The 23,285-nt window shown below is 44.3% G+C and overlaps 4 protein-coding genes across 5 annotated transcripts; 1 reads left to right on the top strand and 3 right to left on the bottom strand.

The window, feature by feature from the left end:
- Window positions 1-40: 40 nt before the first annotated feature.
- LOC135348168 (chondroitin sulfate synthase 3-like) lies at window positions 41-3,742 on the bottom strand. Its single transcript, XM_064546353.1, has 4 exons — window positions 3,585-3,742; window positions 2,612-3,461; window positions 2,132-2,218; window positions 41-1,565 (listed from the first exon to the last, which is right to left on the bottom strand). Exons 2-4 carry the CDS (start codon window positions 3,398-3,400, stop codon window positions 171-173), a joined length of 2,271 nt encoding a protein of 756 aa, XP_064402423.1. The 5' UTR covers window positions 3,401-3,461; window positions 3,585-3,742; the 3' UTR covers window positions 41-170.
- Window positions 3,743-3,913: 171 nt separating this feature from the next.
- LOC135348178 (protein DBF4 homolog B-like) lies at window positions 3,914-8,131 on the bottom strand. Its single transcript, XM_064546367.1, has 9 exons — window positions 7,848-8,131; window positions 7,604-7,740; window positions 7,162-7,344; window positions 6,876-7,032; window positions 6,439-6,582; window positions 6,101-6,228; window positions 5,209-5,327; window positions 4,262-4,864; window positions 3,914-4,105 (listed from the first exon to the last, which is right to left on the bottom strand). Exons 1-9 carry the CDS (start codon window positions 7,882-7,884, stop codon window positions 3,994-3,996), a joined length of 1,620 nt encoding a protein of 539 aa, XP_064402437.1. The 5' UTR covers window positions 7,885-8,131; the 3' UTR covers window positions 3,914-3,993.
- A 20-nt stretch (window positions 8,132-8,151) lies between these two features.
- LOC135348179 (ATP synthase subunit beta, mitochondrial-like) lies at window positions 8,152-13,112 on the top strand. Its single transcript, XM_064546368.1, has 10 exons — window positions 8,152-8,312; window positions 8,584-8,772; window positions 8,932-9,106; window positions 9,429-9,550; window positions 10,316-10,500; window positions 11,000-11,136; window positions 11,459-11,603; window positions 11,872-12,084; window positions 12,409-12,610; window positions 12,869-13,112. The coding sequence occupies exons 1-10, from the start codon at window positions 8,204-8,206 to the stop codon at window positions 12,955-12,957; spliced, it is 1,566 nt and encodes a 521-aa protein (XP_064402438.1). The 5' UTR covers window positions 8,152-8,203; the 3' UTR covers window positions 12,958-13,112.
- A 764-nt stretch (window positions 13,113-13,876) lies between these two features.
- LOC135348166 (serine/threonine-protein phosphatase 6 regulatory ankyrin repeat subunit A-like) lies at window positions 13,877-23,273 on the bottom strand. Of its 2 annotated transcripts, none has more exons than XM_064546350.1 (23): window positions 23,148-23,273; window positions 22,943-23,021; window positions 22,593-22,676; window positions 22,272-22,350; window positions 21,780-21,959; window positions 21,126-21,308; window positions 20,786-20,928; window positions 20,275-20,394; window positions 19,950-20,121; window positions 19,340-19,537; window positions 18,900-18,966; window positions 18,520-18,729; window positions 18,080-18,197; window positions 17,950-18,024; window positions 17,426-17,544; window positions 17,161-17,334; window positions 16,838-16,955; window positions 16,403-16,642; window positions 15,949-16,001; window positions 15,389-15,618; window positions 14,747-14,918; window positions 14,404-14,495; window positions 13,877-14,120 (listed from the first exon to the last, which is right to left on the bottom strand). In XM_064546350.1, the coding sequence occupies exons 2-23, from the start codon at window positions 22,976-22,978 to the stop codon at window positions 14,020-14,022; spliced, it is 2,964 nt and encodes a 987-aa protein (XP_064402420.1). In that variant the 5' UTR covers window positions 22,979-23,021; window positions 23,148-23,273; the 3' UTR covers window positions 13,877-14,019. The 2 variants fall into 2 exon arrangements, with proteins under 2 accessions (XP_064402420.1, XP_064402421.1); XM_064546351.1 differs by having other exon boundaries at window positions 23,072-23,221.
- Window positions 23,274-23,285: the final 12 nt, after the last annotated feature.

The raw sequence follows: 23,285 nt of genomic DNA, 5'->3' as shown, positions 1-23,285 counted from the left end.
GCATTAACCGCGGTTATTTTCGAAGTTGTTTCATCACCCACAAAATAATTAATTGTTCATCAGTTTTAATGCTTTATAGTACAGAAGATAAAATAATAAAGTGGGCAACAAAATAATATTTGACCACGTATAATAATTGGTAAAAGCATAAAATAATTGCTGATAAAAAATTAAATGGAGTCTAATAAGTCGTGACTCACGAGCACTGACCCTAATATCTTCTTGCTCCCAACCGTATCTGCCCGAGAATTCAAACAAGCTAGTCGTGTGTTTCCAGTCAGTCCCTGGCATGTACGTGATCTATACGTCCGCCTCAAGTAAGGTTCTAATGCTCTCATCACATACACATCACTCGCCAGCACTTTATCCAAAAACTTCATGTCTTCGTTTGAGTGTTCCTTCGTGGAAACGGATGTTTGAGATATCCTTACGTAATCAGATTTATATATGGATACGACTTGGTAGTTATATCGAAGGAAAAACCCACTGTCAGCGGAAATGAGCGTTTGCGGTGGCCGCTGCTGGTTTTTCAGTACAAGTTCCGGCTTGTAAAAGGAAAATAAAGTTGGAAAGTACGTTTGCTTGTGTTGTATAGTATTCATCCGACAATGATCGATAAAATCCGACGTAAATACGAAATTATAGTCGAAAAACAGCATCAGATCGTTGTCATGGAGATGCTCAGATACATGCTGATAGCCGGTAAAGTGTGAAAACTTACTCGTAGTGTGTTTAGTTGTAATTCCAATTTTGGGATGACGAGACTTTAAATTCAAGATGAGCTCGTTGGCTTGGCTGTTGGTACCAAACTGTACCACGTGAAGATGAGTGGGTAATTGTTGCTTTATACAAACTGTCTCGTACATACGAAGGAACTCTGTCATATCCGTAGTTTTCCCTATGCTTACAATGATATGCACCATCGATGCAAATCGCTTTTCAGATTTTTCGTAGACAGCCATTCCAGCTCCGTGAAAAGGAAGAAATATTTCGGCTACGTAGTCTTGAGGAGCTGTTATCCCTTTTCTATTTACGGACATGTGGAGAGAGTATTGTACTCCTGAAGAATAGTCGAGTGATGTAAAACCATCGTACAAATGGTAGGGGGGGATGAACGGATGTGATGACCCCTCGCGCTCGTTCATGATATCCAGAAGCACTTCTAATGCTAAATTGACGCCTGTTTTTAGAGAACTCGGTAATCCAACGACTGGCATGTGCTCATACGCTAAAAACTGCCGACTTGAATTAAAATACTCCCAAATCGCCATTTCGTATCTTGAGGTCGGGTTATTCGCCATGTCGTACCAGAGCCACTTCTTTGCTTGATAGTGAGTCATTTCTTGGGGTACTATTTTTGTGACTTCATCGATTTTCTCCTGCACACCGGCAGCTATTTTCATGACTCTCTCCAAGCGTAGTTGTAGAGCGTATTGATGCATTCTGAACATGAGGTTAGGGTCCTTGAGAGGATGCAGAGTGATGGCCTTGCGTACACTAGGGTTGGTGTACATCTCTGGAGTTACTAGTATCTTCTTGTAGTCTGCCCAGAAGAGAGCTGATGCCTGTGTGTGTGTGTGGGGGGGGGGGGGGGTGAGTGTGTGTGTGTGTGGGGGGAGAGAGGTGTGTGTGTGTGTGTGTGTGGGGGGGTGTGAGTGTGTGTGTGTGGGGGAGAGAGGTGTGTGTGTGTGTGGGGGGGGAGTGAGGTGTGTGTGTGTGTGTGTGTGTGTGTGTGTGTGTGTGTGTGTGTGGGTAGGGGTGAATAGTATATAGATGGCATTTCAATATCTAATACATGCACAACAAAAGCTACACAAACAATAATTATTACTGATCTAAGCACACAAGGAATCAGACATTGTTAAGAAGTGCTCAAAGCTCACAATGGTATGCTTGACATAATTATTGACCCCATCTCTCAGGATTGTGTGTGTGGGCGTGTGTGGGGTGTGGTGTGGGTGGTGTGGGGTATACACAGTGACTCACCTCCCAGGACCATGTGTGTGTGGTGTGGGCGTGTGGGTGGGGGTGGGGGTATACACACTGACCCACCTCCCAGGACTATGTGTGTGTGGTGTGGGCGTGTGTGTGGTGTGGTGTGGGTGGGGTGGGGGTATACACAGTGACTCACCTCCCAGGACCATGTGCACTGTAGCTGCAGTTTCTCACTCACACAGCGTCCCACTTCAACATCCTCGTTATAGCTGACCACAACCGTCTATAGGGACAAGTGGTACATGGTTACAGTCTGTCAGCATGGTTACTATAACACTTATTATGTGGTAAACTAGGCCTAAGAGGTACCAACCACCACAACCACCGATCAGGTGTGGGCACATTCCTATGATACTATAATAAGTTATTTTAGCAAAGTAATTGTGGCTTCTTTCTGTGTACACAGGTAGTTGACTTTAATTATGGCTTACATTTCCAGTGAGGGTTATATCAGGAATGAGGCCAGGGAGGGGGGGGGGGGGATATACAATAGAGATATCTTATATCATATCCTTAGAGAGCTATTCAGTTGATATTTATGTTGAATTGATTGAGGAGTACTCAACTTCTGGGGCCTCATCACTACATGTACATGTATATGCATCCTCTCACTTACCTCCAGGCAGTTTTCCAAATGAGGAGCTAATTTCCTCAGAGCACTACGGCTGAAGATGACACCAGGTCCCCCCATACAGTAGTGTTCATTGTCCTTCAGTTTAATCCTCTTCCGATCGTCAGGGCGACCAAAACCCGGACACCCCATATAAATATCTTGAGCAGGATTTGTGTTTTGTAGTAGTTCTAATAATCGGTCGGTTTTAATGTATACGTCGTCGTCAGAACGCAAAAAAAAATCGAAATCATCAATAAAGTGATCATGCATGTACTTCAACATACGGTATACTTTTCGTTGCGGTGGATATTTGGTATCGTTGATTCCTGGCAGAGTAATTATTGGTAAAAATTCGAGACCTTTTTGTTCAGGTTGCGAAGAAAAGAAGTATAAATCGCTCAATTCTTTTCCCCATGTTTTCCAAATTCCAAGTGCTCTAGTATCTAAATATTTGCGAGCGGTAACAACTCCAGCAAGTAATAATTTCCTTGGCGCCAATTCTTGAGATAAATGCCTTGGTCTGGTTTGCGTATCACTTGGAGCATTTATGGTTCGATCTAATTCAACACGAGATAATTCTGTGAAATTTCGAACATTCAAAGTTGAATTTTGAATAGGAGCTGCTTGATTTCGAATTTGGATTCGTGGTAATTCAGGACACAGAGGGTTAATGCTAGATTGTATGAGAGGTGGTGGGGAGTACAGCTGTAGCCACATTATGGGAGATATGATTAACCCCAATAGCATCCCCGCCATTACGTTGAGCAGTGTTCGTCTCGATAATAGAGTCATCTTGGGGTTAAAGTTGGAATATAGTAGACGAGTAGAATCTCACAACAATAGTGTACACAGTCTGCAGTGAGAGAAACAATGGGTATAAATAAGTATTGCTATGGAGATAGATTGATTATCAGTTAGTGGTAGATCTCTCATTTTATAGTATTTTATTAACACAGATAAGACACTTAGAGCTTACCTACTGCACATCAGCGTAGCGTACGGAGGTGTTATTGTTCAGCTGCAGAGGCGCTAGGCAGTGGAGATACATGTACTGTCTAGCTAGCTAGCTGTAGACACATCTGTTTTGAAGATTGCATACAACCACGCCCCCCAATACTTGCAGTGCAGTACACAACTATGATTGGATGAACACTTGTCTCTATCAAATCAAGCATAACATTCCACTAAAAAAGACATAAAAATTTAATTATACATGCACTATAATTATAAGCTGTGTGTACGTGTACAAACCTTTTATCTTATTAGTCTACATGTACGTACTTACACACCAGCTTTCACCAATCAGACGTGAGATAAGATAAAGTTGTTATTATGAATAAAAATCAGATAAAAAAACGGATAATCATAAATAATCATAACATCAGTTACAAATGTTTGGTTGTTCTTGAGGGGGATTCCCTGTTTGTTGGTGACGTGCCACACCTTCTCACAAATATAGTGTTCAGGTTAGTCAGCAGTTGATCGCAGGGTGATGACCTATATGAAAATAGGAATACGTTAATATTGGGCGCACAGATACTGTCTATAACACCATCATGTATATACAGCCTATTAGAGTAATTTTAAGGACACAAAATGGCCTCGGCTAGAACCCAATATTATACATGCACTATTTAACGACATGCAACATACTTTCTGACACGCTTGACAGGAGTCTCTGGCACACAGTCACTGTCACAGCAAGGTATCTCGCTAGCCTCTCCCTCTTTGTCTGTATCCAAGCACCTCTTTCTTGAGGTTCTGATATCATCATAGCAAGGTCTCTTGCTAGCCTCTCTCCCTTTTTCTGTATGTAGGCATCTTTTTCTTGAGGCTACCGGTGTCCTGGTCTCACAGCAAGGTCTCTCGCTAGCCTCTCCCCTTTCCTCTGAATGCAGGCACCTTCTTCTTGAGGCCACCAATGTTCTAGTATCACAGCAAGGCCTCTCGCTAGCTTCTCCCTCTGTATATAAGCACCTTTTATTTGAGGCCACCAGTGTTCTGGCTGCCTCTTGAGCAACAGCCTCTGTTTTAGTTTCTTTAGGAGTCACAAAACCTGGAGTCTGCTCTTTATCAGTTTTGACAGGCGTGATTCGGAGTTGGCCTGTTTTCGGAGAAGCAAAAGTTCCGAGAGTGATTTTCTTGCGGGGTGACGAGACCTCCGGTTGCCGTGGTGATTTTTGTCTTTTATTGGGCGGAGTCTTAAGCACGACAGAATCGTCTTTTTGGAGATTTTTAGGATAACTTCTCAGAGGACTGTAGAGAAAAATGAAAGTATTAACAGAATAATCATTTTAAGTATTGTGTTGAAGGGAATGAACTATTGTATATTGTGGGCTTCAAATGCGATGTTGTTCTTTCGATTGCGAATTGCCGTATAAATTATTCACAATCGAAAGAAACACAAAAAGTTAGCATGCGCATGAAATTTTCTAAAGCAATAGAAAACGCAATCAAATGCTTGTACAGTGTCATTCACAATAGATTAACCTTGCATTATAAACACAATATACGATATACGATATAATTATAGTTTTACTATCAAGGGTATCTATCTATTTAAAAGAAACTTACAAGTTTATATAGAAATATCATCTTACCTCCTCTTCAATTTGCGTACAAAGTCGGCATATTTTTCCCCTCGTGATATCAGCTTGTCCAGAGTAGCGTAATTACTATCGTCATTGGCATATTCCGAATGCTTCCCACTCCTCAAGTGCTGTAATGGAAGAGGCGTGTCATCAGGTGTACAATTATACAATACAGTATATAATTACAATGAAGGGACTTCTAATAAAGTATTACACACAGTGAAACGTGACGCGTGATGGGAACATGCAACAGTGAAACAAAGCCTTACATAAAATAAGCGATTTAAAAAAAAATCTAACCACTCTATAATACAGCCAGGTTAATGGGCCCCAAAGTCTCCATAGCATGTGTTTGGACCTGTGTTAGCAGGCCACCCTCTATAATACAGCCAGGTTAATGGGCCCCAAAGTCTCCATAGCATGTGTTTGGACCAGGCCACCCTCTATAATACAGCCAGGTTAATGGGCCCCAAAGTCTCCATAGCATGTGTTTGGACCAGGCCACCCTCTATAATACAGCCAGGTTAATGGGCCCCAAAGTCTCCATAGCATGTGTTTGGACCAGGCTACCCTCTATAATACAGCCAGGTTAATGGGCCCCAAAGTCTCCATAGCATGTGTTTGGACCAGGCTACCCTCTATAATACAGCCAGGTTAATGGGCCCCAAAGTCTCCATAGCATGTGTTTGGACCTGTGTTAGCAAGACCACCCTCTATAATACAGCCAGGTTAATGGGCCCCAAAGTCTCTCCATAGCATGTGTTTGGACCTGTGTTAGCAGGCCACCCTCTATAATACAGCCAGGTTAATGGGCCCCAAAGTCTCTCCATAGCATGTGTTTGGACCTGTGTTAGCAAGACCACCCTCTATAATACAGCCACTTATAGCCAGCCAGACTTACCATGGGAAGATCTTCATATCTCTGGGAGCAGCATTCACAGTAGCCAGGTTTCTTTGAGCGAGTGATCATGGGATGAAAGGAGCGTGGTCTATCAGGGGAACTCCGAGGAGAACCAGAACAATATGGGGCTGGAGGTAACAAAGAGAGAGAGAGAGATAATAAAGACGACAACACGTTTTGGTAGCAATATCAATAATTATTATTTTATAATTTTTTAAGAATTAAAAATATATTTACAGACACTACTGGGTACGCACGATTATTTTTGGCAATGTTAATAGCGTCGTATAGATAATTAAAAAAACTGCAACAGTGGCAGTGGTCATAGAAATACTCACGCTTGGTTTTGGGGGCATCGAATGGACAGCTGTTTGGTGACGTGTTGTGTTGTGGGCGTGGCCAGACCTTGGGTTCGTGGACTAGAGGCTTGTACCCTCGAGACTGGTCCTCCACCTTCAGATAGGGCGCTCTGAGGTGATGAACTGGAGAAGACAGAGAAAACAACATTACTGAACTTTTGTAGTCATAAGGCCACCATAAACCAGGCAACTTCAGGCAATTCATTGCTTACAACGAATTGCCTGAAAGTTACCTGGTGTATGGTACGTAGCCTTTAATATTATAATAATATGCAGTAAAACTTGTCTATATAATTATAATGGTGGCACTTGGGCAGACCAACAATGACTGTAATCAAAAGAGTGGCCAGACAGACACTGTATAGTACAGAAAGTGATCAAAGTTATTCCAAGCCAACTTATAATAATAAACCCACCAACTCCACAGCTTGCTTTTATTTTTCCACCCTTTTTTGGTAATGGTTTCAATCGTTTGAGCTCTGCCAATAGAGCGTCCAATGAGATCACTTTACAGCCCCAGGACTTTGCCATGGCAATCAAATCCACATTTTTCTTGCTACCTGATATTTTCTTCTGTTCATGTGATGGGAAGATGAATTAAAAGTGAAAATGGTATAAATAGAGTGGACAATTAAGATCTAGAAAACTGTGAAGACATCAATCACACACAAACACACGCCCACACCACACACACACACTCACTGAAGCAGCAACCATCATTGCAGCTCTAGTGAGATAGGCTGGCTTCTTCCCAGGCTCCACAGGGGACACACTCTCCAGGGGGGATTTCCCTGTTGAGATGGGGCGGGGGGAGGGGGTTGACGAGTCGTCATGGGAACGGTTCGTAACCAAATACTTGACACCAACATCGAAGAACTTCTCAACCTGTAGCAAAATAAAACAAAAGTGAAAATAAGTACTTCAGCCTCACAGAGCTACACACACACACACACACACACACGCACCAGTCCTCCTACCCACCCACCCACTCCCACACACCCCCACACACACACGCACCAGTCCTCTTACCCACCCACCAGTCCTCTTACCCACCCACCCACTCACACCCACAAACCCCCACGCGCACCAGTCCTCCTACTCACCCACCCACCCACCCACTCACACACCACACACACACACGCACCAGTCCTCCTCGGCGTGTCAGTTCTCTCTCAAGTTGGTCCTGGTTTCTGTATCCCTTTAGATCGAGGAAGAAGGTCTTATTCTTGAGAGTACGACTGCCATCATCAAAATCCAGCTTTCTCTTACTACCACCAGAAACTGAGAAATAATAATTACAGTATATGACAATATTGACCATAGACCATAGTGATTCGATATCTTATAAACTGATGTATGTGTATGTAAGGACATGTTATGTAATGTACCTGTTGGTTTGCTTGTGGTCGTCTTGTTCTGAGCCATACTACTTGTTATTGTTGCCAAGTATAATTATGTCACAGTTGAGTGAAGATGGGATGAATGGCAGAATTCAGTCTTCAAGTTATTGTCGGTCTCCTCAGCTTGGTAGCAGGTAGCTCTCTACTAACCTCTGTACGCCGCAGGGCAAGACTTTCTATAGGAGCTCCGAGCTAGCTGAACTGTGAACTGTACCTATCATTAGCTGTCAATTTTCAACTCTCGACCGCGTCTCTTGCAATTGCATTAGACACGCCCCTTTTCAAGGTATCGCGCATGCGCAGTATATGCCCGATCACACGCTCTGTACAGTGGGGAGGTCAAGATGTCTGCCGTTTTCAGACGCTTTGTTTCGAACGGCTTGAGAGCTGGTCCGCTAGCTGGATCTTTTAGACACACACAAAGAGCTTCACTACCTCTGCTATCTTCATGGAGTGAGTCTTAGCCTTCAATGATGTATTTAGCAATGTTGTCTCGGACGCCATTTTGTTTTCACTGAGAATAGTACCCCTGGGCTATAAATAGTTGCCAGTAGGTTTTTGATTCCTTTGCAACCACTATACAAAATACAAACACCTTTTACAATCATGCTTTAGTGCATACATATGTTTAAATACCCTCGGCACATACTTTTAAAAATTCAGATTCGTACACTGTACATAATTTTTATAGTCACCCACACACACGCCCACACCACACACACAGGTCACAGAAGACCGTACTCAAATGGTGCTCCAGCTGTTAAGACAGTGACAGTGACCAATGGGAAGATTGTCGCCGTTATCGGAGCCGTGGTGGACGTACAGTTTGAAGATGAGCTGCCTCCTATTCTGAACTCACTTGAAGTGGAAAACAGAGAACCTAAACTAGTGCTTGAGGTCGCTCAACATCTGGGTGAGTGGGGGGCTTTATTTAGAACAGAATGTTGTATTTCACGCAAAAAACCATACATTTTAGGAAGGCAACCTACCCTTTATTTACAAGAAGAGAATACAGTCCTTACAATTTTTGTCGTGTTAGCCAAACATTTTTTACCATCCCATTTATATACAGGAGAGAACACCGTGCGTACGATTGCTATGGACGGTACAGAGGGGTTAGTGCGTGGTCAGGTGTGTGTGGACACTGGGTCACCCATTAAAGTACCCGTTGGCCCCGAAACACTCGGTCGAATTATGAACGTGATTGGAGAGCCCATTGACGAGAGAGGACCAATCAAAACAGAGACGTGAGTGGTATTGTGTTGTATTGTAGGGCTTCATGTACGTGTGATTGTGAGCCTTGATTGAATACTCTGTTCATTATTACATGAATAGAATGTGAAGTGGTGTGTGTGTGAAGTGGTCTTTCATTTGTGTACAGTCTACAAAAGTGGTCCCAATCCTATTTAAAGCCTATCAGCCTTAACAAGTATTGTGGTGTCAGTTAATCAGTAGTTGCTTTATATACAAATCCATTGTTTCTGATACTGTGTTCTTCTGTACACACACACACACCACCCACACACACACACACACACACACACACACACCACACCCACACACACACAGGCAAGCTGCTATCCACGCAGAAGCTCCAGAATTCATTGAGATGAGCACAGAGCAAGAGATTCTAGTCACTGGCATCAAAGTAGTGGACCTCCTTGCACCCTACGCTAGGGGAGGCAAAATTGGTATGTTTGAGGATTTATATTACTGAAAAATTGCACGTGCTAGCTTAGGCCCAAGAAGGTTTATTTACTGTCTAGCTAGCTGCACCTTTTGCTCACAAATCTGTAATGTACCGTATAGCGGGTATATTTTGAGGGTATAAATGTTCGCGGTTTTTGTTGATCAAGCATGTACCGCAAACATTTATACCCACGAATTTAATATCGCATGCATGCAGAGAGGCTGCTACTCCGCGAAAATTAAATCCCTGAAAATCTTTTTGACGGTCAATCCATGAAAGTTTATACCCTCGAAATATACCCGCTATATGGTATAACATGCTTGTAACTGTAACTGCATGGTGGTTGGTTGTAAGAATTTATATAATATGGCCAGTAATTTAACATCCTTTTTGTTGTACCGTATAGCGGGTAATTTTCGTGGGGTAAAATATTCGTTATTTTCGTGGGCAAGCTGACCTCCACGAAATTTTAACGTAGGCGTGGCTTACCGGAACGTAGGAATGCAAGCAGGCAACAAGACAAACCACCGTTTCTCGAGTTGAACGAATTTTTTACCCCACGAAAATTACCCGCTATACGGTATTTGATGTGTGGAGATGATGTAACTATATCCGTGTTTCAACTGAGCCAGACTATGATTATCGTTTTTTATCAACTGATCCACACAGTGTCTAAGATATTGCTATGTACATATAAATTGCTTGTGGCTATGTGCCTACCCCCCCCACACACACACACACGCCCACACCACACACACACACACAGGATTATTTGGTGGTGCTGGTGTGGGCAAGACGGTGGTTATCATGGAGCTCATCAACAACGTGGTGCGTGTGCACGGTGGCTGCTCAGTGTTTGCTGGTGTGGGGGAGAGAACTCGCGAGGGAAATGATCTCTATCACGAAATGATCCAGAGTGGGGTCATCAGTCTTAAGGACGATACCTCCAAGGTACGTACACATGGACACTATCATGTAGCTACTTCAGTTTAAAAAGTGATTATTGTAGATACAAACATGCAGTAGATCCCGTTTAGAATAGATCTGATAAAGTTTGCCTTGGCAGTGCTGCTTTCGAATGCTTGAAACAATAATTAATAAAACTTTCATATCCGTACGGCTCATTCGTCTTTGTTGAGAGGTTGTTTTGTACAAGCTTTTCAGATAGGACCTAGGTGCCTGACCTTCATATCACAGCTAGCCTGTTGGCCATCAAGAGCTAGAGGCTCCACTGTATGTGTCGTATAGCGGGTACTAAGTGGTTTTCGCTGATTAAGCATGTACCGCAAACATTTATACCAGCAAATTTAATATCGCATGCATGCATGTTGCAAAAGGCTGCTATTTCGCGAAAATTAAATCCACGAAAACCTTTCTAACGGTCGTTCTGTTATACAATAATACTGTAACAGATCATTATGTCGAGTGTGTTTCTCTACTGTGTCCACAGGTGGCGCTGGTGTATGGTCAGATGAACGAGCCCCCAGGTGCCAGAGCTAGAGTGGCTCTCACTGGACTAACAGTGGCTGAGTACTTCAGAGACAAGGAGGGACAAGATGTACTGCTGTTCATTGACAATATTTTCAGGTACATGTGTGTGTGTGTAGGTGTGTGTGTGTGTGTGTGTGTGTGTGTAGGTGTGTGTGTGTGTGTGGGTGTGTGTGTGAGGAGAGATTTTTATTAGACTTGTGTGTGTAGCTGTGTAATACAGATAATACCCAAAGAATACTTCTGTGTGTGTGTGTGTGTGTTTGTGTGGAGACGATGTAACTATATCCGTGTTTCACCTGAGCCAGTAACAACTGGACACTGATTACCATTTCTTTACTCAACTGATCCACACCTAATTAACACTAGTTCCGTTGACGACCTTTACCCATTCATAATTTGTGTGATTTTGTTTTGGCAGGTTCACCCAAGCTGGTTCAGAAGTGTCGGCTTTGTTGGGTCGTATCCCCTCTGCTGTTGGATACCAACCCACCCTGGCCACTGACATGGGCAGTATGCAGGAGAGGATCACCACCACCCTCAAGGGGTCCATCACATCCGTACAGGTAGGTTACCTCATGGGCTGGACATTAATGGCCAGTAATTTAGCTATTGCATATAGGTCTACTTTTGGTTGTATTTGATGTGTGGAGATGATGTAACTATATCCGTGTTTCAACTGAGCCAGACTATGATTATCATTTCTTATCAACTGATCCACACAGTGTCTAAAATATTGCTTAAACTCGTGCTTGTCTCGATAATGTCTTTTGACTGTATTATACTCTACTTGGAAATAAGTCATCCCCCCCCACACACACACACCACACACAGGCTGTCTTCGTACCGGCTGATGATCTAACTGACCCTGCCCCGGCCACTACCTTTGCACATCTTGACGCCACCACTGTGTTATCTCGAGCCATCTCTGAGCTGGGTATCTACCCTGCAGTGGACCCTCTGGATTCATCCTCCCGTATCATGGACGCTAATATTGTAGGAGAGGAACATTACAACGTGGCCAGAGGAACACAGAAGATTCTACAAGTGAGTGAATAGTTGGAAATTAATGGCCAGTAGTTTAGCTATTGTATGTAGGTCTACTTTTGGTTGTATTTGATGTGTGGAGATGATGTAACTATATCCGTGTTTCAACTGAGCCAGACTATGATTATCATTTCTTATCAACTGATCCACACAGTGTCTAAGATATTGCTTAAACTTAAACTTGTGCTTGTCTCGATATGTCTTTTGACTGTCTACTTAGAAATAAGTCATCACCCACGCCCACACACACACCAAATAGTCACTGTCCTTGACCATAGTTAAATGTACCTAACAATGGTGCCCCCTCTTTCCCTAACTTCTCAGGACTACCGTTCCCTGCAAGACATCATCGCCATTCTAGGTATGGATGAGCTCTCTGAGGATGACAAACTCACCGTGTCTAGGGCCAGAAAGATACAGAAGTTTCTCTCGCAACCTTTCCAAGTGGCAGAGGTATTCACCGGTAAAGAAGGCAAGCTTGTCTCACTGGAAGACACCATCAGTGGCTTCAAGAAGATCATCAATGGTGTGTGGTATAATCATACAGAATGCCAATTCATATACCTAGTTGACTAGACTACAGTAACTTTGTGTATTGGTGCTAGATAATAATTATTGACTTTGACAAACTGTGTTCAAATTCATTTTTTGGGCAAAAAAACCGATATGTACATAAAAATTATATAGATGACTTTAGGTCCAATACTGTGTCTTTGTGCATAGCAGTGTATTATTATAGTATAAAGAATCAAACTAACCCCTCCCCTCCCCCCTCATATTGCAGGTGAACTGGACCATATCCCTGAGGTGGCTTTCTACATGGTAGGAAACATTGACGATGTCCTGGCAGCCGCAGACAAACTAGCCCAGTAGAGCTCCACCAGAAACTCTAGCATTATATAAATATTATTGTGTACTGGCAGAACACTTGTTATAGGGATAGTATTATAATTATAGGGGCATCTTAATGTTGTGGTTTGTGTCTGTTTGTGCGATTGTAATGTGAAGAAGATATCTTTATTAGCGAATTGTTCTGAAATAACTTGACGATCATTACCAACTCAATTGTTATTGATTATGCACATGGGCGTTACTCAACCAATGAGAGCGTCCACATACTGCGCATGCTCACTGAGACCTGTTGCAAGCAATGTTCTGCTGCAAGAATCAACATCGAAGAGAGAGATCATGTCTAGAACTGCAATCATGCTAACAGCCGAGGACTTCCTTGGAAGCAAGGGATGGTGCAATCAAAAAGTGAGGATGCTCTTCAGCAAGTTAGACACTGACAAAGATGGCTACATCACTATGGAAGATCACAGAAGGCCAACCGAAGCACTACTCGAGTATTACAAAGATCGATCAAGTCCCAAGGCAGTGGATGCATTCAGAGCGGCCACTGATAAACAGAGAAAGTTGATGGGAGATTATGATACACTCAATACTTTAGAATTTCTTGCAAAAATTGCTGAAATGGCTGCTGGAGATTTGCGACGAATGCTCCGTAATCAAGAGCTCGTGCTCACTACCGTATCCGAGACTTTATTTGATTTGTTGGATATGGATGGCAATGGAGTTGTCAGCAAGGAAGATTTTCGGCAAGGTTATCGTCTCCTGGGATGGACTGACAAAGAATTTGACAAAGAACATATGGTCACATTGAATCGTGAACAAATGGAAAAGATTGCGAAGGATTTTTGGTTCAAGATTAATTACTAAGAACATGCAGTTTTAATAGCTATATCGCATTAACTGAGTTAATTATACTCATTTTGACCTTGTTCAATAATAATTATTTTTCAATAATAATTATTTTAATACTAATAATGTGTAATACCTACAAATTAATTAAATAGAAATCGTAATAATCATAACTAGCTACAGTTTCAAGAAGAGAGTTTCACTAACGAGCTAACGAACTATAGGAGGGGGTAGTTACAGGGGCACCCCCCTCTGTCCCAGCATGGCCTGCAGGAGGCACTCCAGGCACTCTGCCACGTCAGCATTGGCGGCACAGCACAAAGCCGGGATGTTGTCTGTGTGTGTGGGTGTGTGGGGTGTGTGAAGTGTGTGTGTGTGTGTGTGGCTGGTTTGTGTGTGTGTGTGTGTGAAGTGTGTGTGTGTGTGGGGGGGGGTTGTTGATGATACATGCACGATTATAGGGCTATACATTTCATTGCACAGAGAATGATACTAGAAATGCGATATTGACTTCACCAAAACATGGCTCCCAGACAATTAGCCTTCGCTAGACAACCTCTACAAAATCATGTATTGCCATCTATTTGGTGTGTGTGTGTGTGTGTGGGCGTGTCTCACCGTCCTCGTCCCTAGCGTTGAGATCAGAGCCCTTGTTTATGAGCTCCTTCACTACACGCACCAGACCAGACTGAGCCGCAATGTGGAGGGGGCTGTGTGGGCGTGTGTGTGAGTGGTGGGCGGGTGTGTGTGTGTGGGTGTATAGTGTGGGTAGACAGTAGTTGAACTTAAACAAAAACAAAACTCTTAACCCCACAGTATTATAGAAGACACAAAAAAAAAAGCAAATAAATTACTTTAGAGTATAAATAATAGTTAGACACTGTTTAGGAAGTTTTTATGCGATTTAAAAGCCCAAATAGCGTTTTGTAGAATCCTGAACGCAGTATATATAGCTACTCACGTCTTCTCACTTCCATTGGCAACGTAGACGAGATCATACGGACACTTGTCGAGTATGGCCAGGGCGCATTCCTCGTGACCTTGGAGACACGACAAATGAAGAGCAGTGTTCTTATTCTCGTCCACATGGCCAAGGTCAAGGTTCACAGGAGGCATACAAGACGTCAGCAGATCTGTAATAGAGGAAGGACGAGAAATTTCGAAGTGGTGGATATTTTCAATCCTTAATCTAAATTCAACGCACACAAATGTTCCTCTTTTATGTGGTACATGTAAACTAGGTCTAATGTGGTGGTTATTTTAGTCTTGAGGCTTAAATTATCCTCAAAGCTATCTTAGGAAGTGCATAATTATATTAACTCTGGCATTATGGGCAGTGGCAGATCCAGGGGGAGTTTCAGTGGTTTCAAATGAAACCTCCCTTTTGGATAATGTCTAAGAGATCTGATCAACACTTAGTCAACTAACTGCTATCTACATCATGTACATGTACGTATTAAAAACGCTGAGTTAAAATTATTATTTTACACAGAGTTATCAATTTCCTTAGTCAAGATTCTTGCCACTGTGCGTGGGCGTAAATAAATTATTGTGTACGTGTAGAGACATAGCAACGGTTGCTAAGGTACGCCCACCCACTCACCGACAGTGCTCGAGTGGCCGTGACGTGCTGCAATCATTAGCGGAGTCTGCCCCTGCTTATCTGCAACGTCAGCAGAATCAGTCCGACGTAACAAGAGCTGAAGACACTCGCCATTGTCGTTGAAGGCAGCCGCATGAATGGCAGTGCGGCCGTGATCATCAGTGGAGTTGATGTCATCCTTGTTTAGGCGATCCATGAGGAGCTCAGCACAAGACTCGTTGTCATTGATGCTGCATGGGGACAGAGGGGTTAAATATGATATACGTTTGCTGGGAACAGAGGGGTTAAAATTAATATGATAGTATTGGCTACACTGCACTTGAAAACTGAGAGGCTATAATTATGATTACGGTCTTTGCTTTTGTGGAAATTGGTGGATTTCGACTAATCACGGAACTTGCACATCATTGGAAAGGTAATTCTGAGAGCTATTGAATGCATCAATGAAATTGGACAATCTGAACACAAATTACGGGCTCTCAAAGATAGCTACCAAAATAATGGAATTTTGGCTTTTGCTTTTATTAAATTCAACTAATCATTATCATTAGCCCACTTACACAGCACAGTGTAGCGGGGAGAAGGGGTTGCCAGCTGTCACATCCGCATTTTGCTGAGGGGGGAGGCACACTATCACACACCCACACCATCAGTGTAATCATAATATTTTACTGAAAATCAGCGCAAAAATCAATTGCTTTAAACCTCAAATAAAATGAGTGTGTATAATCTATCTACACTTACCCGCAGTAACAATAAGATACCCTATAGCTATAAATTTCTGCGGCCCAAAAATTCTGCAAATTCTGCAAATGAGCGAGTAAATGCAGAAATATCATCCGCAAATCTTATTAACCACGCCTAATTTAACAGTTGAAGTTTAATTCGCAGAAATATTATCCACAGAAAGTCTTTTTACAGCTATTTGCAGAATTTTTGGGCCACAGAAATTTCTAGCTATACGGTATCTAATTAAACACGGGTAAAACAATATTAAAGAGGTGCCACGCCCACCTCTAGTAGAGCCTCCAGACATTTATCGTGTCCGTTATAAGCTGCCCAGTGCACGGGAGTGTAGCCGTGCTTGTCAGGGGTCGAAGGTGAACCCCCGGACTTGAGCAGGACCTCTACGAGGTTATAATGACCACAAGAAGCAGCAAAATGTACGGCAGTGCGTCCCATCGTGTCACGGAGGGTGGGGTCAGCACGAGAGTGGAGGAGGATCTCAACACACTCCTCGTAACCGTTGGCAACCTGGTAGGGGGGGGGGAGAATCAAAAGTGTTTTTTTTTAAACACAAATTTAATATTGCCGACATCCATGCAAAAAGGCTGCTATTCTGCGAAAATCGCGAAAACCTTTCTAACTGTCTTCCGTGAAAGTTTACACCCTCAAAATATACCCGTTATTATGATAGCTACTATCGTGTTCCTGGCCCCGCCCACTTACGGCTCTGTGTAGAGCAGTCCTGAGATGCTTATCAGTGGAGTCCACATGAGCACCATGGTCTACCAGCAGCTGAGTGACGTCCTTGTGGCCGTTGCTCACTGCCAGCATCAGGGGGGTCCTATGTGGGGGGGGTAATAAAAAGGTAGTCATGGGGGGTCCTATGTGGGGGGTAATTATAAGTAGCCCCGAGTATAGTACAGTACCAACAACAGAGTAACATTATTATTGCTCACAACAACAGTATACAGTATTAATAGATGCCCGCCCACACACACACACACACACACACACACACACACACACACACACACACACACACACACCTTCCGAGCATGTCAACACAGTCGATGTGTGCAGTGCTGGTCATATTCTTGAGCATGGCTTGCACCGTGTCCATGTGTCCATTGAAGGCAGCTGCATGAAGAGGTGTACGCTTGGTCACGATGTCATGGACCAATAGGGATGCTCCGTTGCTCAGAAGGTACTCCACTATGTCCCTGTGTGTGTGGGTGGTGTGGGCGTGAGTGGCATTTCAAATGTGCACAATCATTTCACTAAACATCCAAAACTAAGGAATTTGTAACTCACTTGTGACCCTTGAACCCTGCCAGGTCTAGGGGTGTGCGTCCCTTCTCATCCTTGCTATCGATGTATCCACCATACTTGTACACCAGCTCCCCCAGGATGCCAAAGTGACCGTGGTACGCCTACACAGTGTGTGGGGTGTGTGTGTGTGTGGTGTGTGAAGGTGTGTGGGAGGTGTGTGGAGTGTGTGGGAGAGGAAAGTAAATACTGGAGAACGGAAGTAAAATAAACTAAAATACTACCAATGATGTGCACAGAACGTTCAAAAGTGGCAGCCATTTTCAATCAATTTGCCTTTTATAGCCTGACATACAATGTAGTCCTATGAGGTGGTTAGTACCAACCACCACCACCGACCAGTGTGGGCGTGGTTAGTACCAACCACCACCACCGACCAGTGTGGGCGTGGTCAGTACCGACCACACCCACCAACCAGTGTGGGCACATCACTGTGTATGTACTATTCTACATAACAATTATTTGCACTTCTTTTAAAATATAATAATTTTATAGTGCCTCACACTTACAGCAAGATGCATAGGCGTTGTGGCCATGTCAGATGGTGCTGTCGTCAGATTCTCCCCCGGAGCATAGTCGAGGAACTAAAAGAGGAGAAGAAGATTTGTTAGCGTAAACTACAGACAAGTTATCACTCACCATCTGAACGGCCATCTTGTGACCGTACGAGGCTGCGTAGTGGAGTGGGGTGAAGCCGTTGGTATCCGTGGTGAAGGGGGTGGGGCCAGAGAAGTTACGCAACAAGTGAGTCACACAACTGCACATGAGATATACTCATATAACATATACTGGGAATGGTTTTTGCCAAAAACAGAAGATTTGGAGCCGAAAGCAATCGCTGACCTAAACACACCATTGAAGCATTATCAAAGAACTACAAAATACAATCATTTTTGGGGAAATCGGACATTCGCAATACAAGTTATGGCCTCTCAAATACGAATAGCCTCAGAAAAAATAAACAATTTGGCAAGCTAAGAGATGCATTCTGTAGCTCTAGACAAGGCCTATCACATGATATGCTCAGATTAAAGTTCTGGTGGGGCAAAGCAAAGCAATCAACATATCCCTGGACTTACTTGGCGTCCCCATCAGCAGTGGCAGCATAGTGGAGTGGTGTTCGGTTCAGCTTGTCCGCCACAGTGAGAGAAGCACCACTGGCCACGAGGGAGAGCACACACTGATACTGAGCCGTGGCCGCTGCATAATGGAGGGGGGTGCGGCCTAACTTGTCCTTTGAACTCACGGAGCATCCCAGACGCATGATGAGGTCCACACACTCACTGCTCCTGTGTGTGTGTGTGTGTGGGCGGGTGTGTGTGTGTGGGGGTAGCTAGGAGAATCCATAACGTACAATTTAGAAGCAAAATGATGCAATTTGTAGCTTGTACATGTACACACACTGAACAAAAAGCCCCCCTGAGTACCTACCCCCCACAGAGCCCCCCTAATCACTTACCCCCCACAGGCGGCAGCGTGTAGACAAGTGTGGTGGTCATCATCCACCTCCGTGGAGATGTCGTGATCTGGAGGCAACAAAAACAAACACAATGAGTACGTATGACACAGTCTGTTAAGGCTTTCTGCTTGTGGCACTACATACTTTGTTCAAGTGAGGTGATAAGTTTTGTACACACACACACCACACACCACACACACACCACACACCACACACACACACACCACACACCACACACACACACACACACACACACACACACACACACACACACACACACACCACACCACACACACACACACACACACACACACACACACACACACACACACCACACACCACACACCACACACACACACACACACACACACACACACACACACACACACACACACACCACACACACACACACACATCACACACACACCACACACACTCACCTTTAGGGACGAGATTGTCCGCACAGTCAGAGTAACCACTGAGGCATGCCATGTGGATGGGAAGCATACCACCGGCACCTCTACGCAAGAGGTCGGCGCCATTGGCAACCAGCGTCTTGGTAACCGACTCGTGGCCGTGACGAGCTGCGATGTGCAGAGCAGTGTTCCCTTGCTTGTCAGCCACATCAACCCGAGCACCTGAAGATAATTATTACGATAATAATTGCCAGAATATTTCTAAATTACGTATGCATGCATGTTCATGGATAGCACGAAATTGATGATATAATACACCCTGCCCACATGGACATCACATGATGCCTTTTCTTTGAGAATGAAACAATTCTGGTCATTAGATAGACCTTTCAAAAGGCTACAAAATGTATGTGAAATTGGACATTCCTTCAAGTCAGACAGACAGACAGACGTGTGCACACACACACACACACAGCTTATTACCCCCCCCCACACACACACACACGCTTATTGCCCTCCCCCCCACACACACACACAGCTTATTGCTCTCCCCCCCCCACACACACACACACAGCTTATTGCCCTCCCCCCCACACACACACACACGCTTATCCCCCCCTCCCCTCTAACATACCGTGCCTAATGAGCGTCTCAGTTCTGAGATAGAAGCCATGCAGTGCAGTCATGTGCAGTGGAGTGCGTCCCTCGCTGTCCTGCACGTTGGGGTCTGCCCCTGCCTTGACAAGCAACTCCATACACAGAGCACCGTGATGAGAGAAGGCAGCGTAGTGAAGGGGGGTCTGGCCCTGTGTGGGAGGTAAGATTGAGTGTATGTGGGGGTCTGGCCCTATGTGGGGGGTAATATTGAGTGATGACTTACTGATGACAAGAGTTGCATGAATCTTAAAGTAACATTTACAGCACTTGTATGAGCTTACGTAGAGACAGGATTGACCAACCTTGTTGTTGAGTGCGTTCACGGCCACCTTGTACTGGAGGAGTATGTCCACCACAATGTCCTGGCCATTGTTACACGCAACGTGGAGTGGAGTACAACCAAACAGGTTGATCGAGTCAGCCTACAGAGGGGGGGGGGGGGTACGAGATCATATACACGGTACATGTATACTGAAGTGCTATATACATGTACTATGGAGCAGGTTCAAAATTTAGTTACTGTAAAAAATTGTAATAAAGGACACATGATTAATTTGATTTTTCTTAGCACACAAATATAACGGAGAAAAATACATGAGCCTCAACTAGCGCCTCATTGAGTGAACATTGCACGATAAATAGCTTTAATGGCTTCATTTGACACATAATTAGAGCCAAGAAAAACTTGAGTGCTCATGTTGGCGCTAAAATTAACTAGAGTGGCGCCGTTTTACTATACATGTAGTAGCATAGAATCGAGCTCTTGTGTAGAAGGCTAAGCACACACACACACGCCCACTCCACACCCCTCACATTAGCGCCCAGCTCCAGGAGTAGTTTGACAGCATGGGACTGTCCCCCGGCAGCGGCAGAGTGGAGGGGCGTGTACTGTTTCTTGTCCTTGGAGTTGACATCAGCACCACTACCCACCAGAGAGTTGATGCAGTCACAGTGACCTAGTGTGTGGGTGGGTGTGGGTGGTGTGAGAGGTATGTAAAAATTGTAACAGCTGCAGTGTACAGCTAAAACAATCTACAGACATCTAATTAATGTCAGTACCATAATTATGCTATTTGGAATGCTTTTACAGAGCTGTTTCACAACCCCACCCCCTCACCCCACACATCCCCACCCCTCAGACCCACCCCCTCACCCATGAAGGCGGCCAGGTTGAGTGGAGTCTTCTCTCTCTTATCCACAGCCTTGGGATTGCATCCTTTCACCAGTAGCAGAGACACCATCTCAATGTGCCCGTTATAGGCGGCATGGTGGAGAGCTGTCTTGCCTGAGCGGTCTCCCACATCCAGGCTGTTGCCCATATATGGAATAAGGGCCTCTACACGTGTGTGTGCGTGTGTGTGTGTGCGTGTGTGTGTGTGTGTGTGTGGGTGGGTGGTGGGAGTGTGTGTGTGTGTGTGTGTGTGTGGGTGGTGGGAGTGTGTGTGTGTGTGTGTGTGTGTGTGTGTGTGTGTGTGTGTGTGTGTGTGTGTGTGTGTGTGTGTGTGTGTGTGTGTGTGTGAGTGTGGTGTGTGTGTGTGTGTGTGTGTGTGTGTGTGTGTGTGTGTGTGTGTGTGTGTGTGTGTGTGTAGTAATATAACATTGAATCAACATAACGGCAGGAAGTTATGAAGGAAAAACCAACAGAGAAAATGACAATCGATCATCATCATCATATACATGTAGTTCCTTCCTCTTTTATAAAGACCAACAAAAGGCTGATAATAATTATATCCATACCTACATTACAAGGGCTCTAGCTCAACTACACCAAGCCACACCCACTTGCCCCACACCCCTCAATATTTACCAGCGACTTGGACGTGGTTGTTATAAGCAGCTAGGTGGAGTGGGGTCATCCACGTGCGATCACGCGCCATCACGTCGGCTTGGTTACGCATCAACTCCTTGACAGTGCCCTCGTGACCTCTAGCGGCAGCATGGTGGAGGGGGGTGAGCCATTGAGCATCCTTGAGGTTAGCCTTGCCTCCTGTGAGGGTGTGTGAGTGGTGAGGGGTGAGGGGGCGGTGTGAGGGGTGCATACAGTACAATACAATAGGAGCCTATTTATGGTCTTCTAGTTAAAGCTAACAGTAATGGTGACTTAGTATTGGTACACTATCAGGGATTTCTGTAATGATAGCTTACACAACAATAAATAATAAACACACACACACACGCACCCACACGCGCACGCACGCACACACACGCACACACACACACACACACACACATATACACACACACACACACTGGCTAGAGCAAATCACAGTGCAGTCTACATGTATATGTACTGTCTCACCTGACTGGATGAGTGCAGAGAGACACTCAGTTTCCCCACAGTAGGCAGCAGCATGCATGGGCGAGCGTTTCTCAGAGTCCTGTGTGTGTGTGGAGTGGGTGTGTATTAGGGTTGTGTGTGTGGAGTGGGTGGGTGGTTGGCACTATACCATGTGTCATGTAATCATGAGCCTGAATCAGACTGCAGTGATATTAGAATGCAGATATTTCACCACAAAAGCCATCAAGTTCTCAACTAATTGCCAAATATACCTTCCACACACTAGTACCCTCACACCCGCCCCCTCACACACCACACATGCCCGCCCCCTCACACCCTCACCAGAGCATTGACGTCCTCCCGCTGACCAATCAGCTCGGTCAACTGAACCACGTTGCCCTCAAAACACGCCTGGACAAGTGGCATCTGGAGGAGGCAATAAAGAAAACACATGAACCGTACCGTTGTGACAAATTACTATAATTATTAAATACTTAATTTGGCAAGCTACTTTCGGGAGGTCATAACTTCACTAAAAAGCAATTAATATCAAAACTAAGAGATGCATTCTGTAGCTCTAGACAAGGCCTATCAAAGTTCTGGAAGGATTCTTAATGTGTGTGTGATGTGTGTGTGGTGGTGTGGGGTGTGTGTGTGTGTGTGTGTGTGTGGTGTATGTGTGTGTGGCTCACGTCATAGATCCTATGAACCATTGACATCATGGCCATGTTTGTACGGCACAGGAGAGTGGGCAGCTTGAGTCACCAATACCTTCAATTAAAAACAAGTATGAAAACAAGTACCAGTCCTATTCAACTTACTATAGGCTTGGAAAGCTATCAGTACCACCAGCAAGCATACACACGACTATATCTTACTATGAGAATGTGGTTATACCTTTTCCAACGTGTGTAGAAAGCTAGAAAGCTAGAGGGGCTAGGTTAAAACACAAGAGGTTATTGTTGACTTTATCTTTAGAAGATCAAATTTCACGTGTACCACGCCCATATCTGAAGAGTGGTGGGCGGGTCAGCA

Source organism: Halichondria panicea, chromosome 14, assembly GCF_963675165.1.
Source record: "Halichondria panicea chromosome 14, odHalPani1.1, whole genome shotgun sequence".
Taxonomy (NCBI): domain Eukaryota; kingdom Metazoa; phylum Porifera; class Demospongiae; order Suberitida; family Halichondriidae; genus Halichondria; species Halichondria panicea.
This window is presented reverse-complemented; position numbering and strand designations above follow the sequence as displayed.

Coding starts and splice junctions, on each gene's coding strand:
- LOC135348179 (XM_064546368.1), top strand. CDS start 8,204: ATGTCTGCCGTTTTCAGACGCTTTGTTTCGAACGGCTTGAGAGCTGGT. Junction 11,137..11,458: donor TTCATTGACAATATTTTCAG/GTACATGTGTGT, acceptor TTGTTTTGGCAG/GTTCACCCAAGCTGGTTCAG. Junction 11,604..11,871: donor GGTCCATCACATCCGTACAG/GTAGGTTACCTC, acceptor CACCACACACAG/GCTGTCTTCGTACCGGCTGA.
- LOC135348166 (XM_064546350.1), bottom strand. CDS start 22,978: ATGGCCATGATGTCAATGGTTCATAGGATCTATGAC. Junction 18,198..18,519: donor ACTGCTGATGGGGACGCCAA/GTAAGTCCAGGG, acceptor TCTCATGTGCAG/TTGTGTGACTCACTTGTTGC. Junction 16,956..17,160: donor TGTGTTGACATGCTCGGAAG/GTGTGTGTGTGT, acceptor CCCCCCACATAG/GACCCCCCTGATGCTGGCAG.
- LOC135348178 (XM_064546367.1), bottom strand. CDS start 7,884: ATGGCTCAGAACAAGACGACCACAAGCAAACCAACAG. Junction 7,345..7,603: donor TGACACGCCGAGGAGGACTG/GTGCGTGTGTGT, acceptor ATTTTGCTACAG/GTTGAGAAGTTCTTCGATGT. Junction 7,033..7,161: donor CAATGATGGTTGCTGCTTCA/GTGAGTGTGTGT, acceptor TCACATGAACAG/AAGAAAATATCAGGTAGCAA.
- LOC135348168 (XM_064546353.1), bottom strand. CDS start 3,400: ATGACTCTATTATCGAGACGAACACTGCTCAACGTAATGGCGGGGATG. Junction 2,219..2,611: donor ATTTGGAAAACTGCCTGGAG/GTAAGTGAGAGG, acceptor TTGTCCCTATAG/ACGGTTGTGGTCAGCTATAA. Junction 1,566..2,131: donor AGTGCACATGGTCCTGGGAG/GTGAGTCACTGT, acceptor ACACACACACAG/GCATCAGCTCTCTTCTGGGC.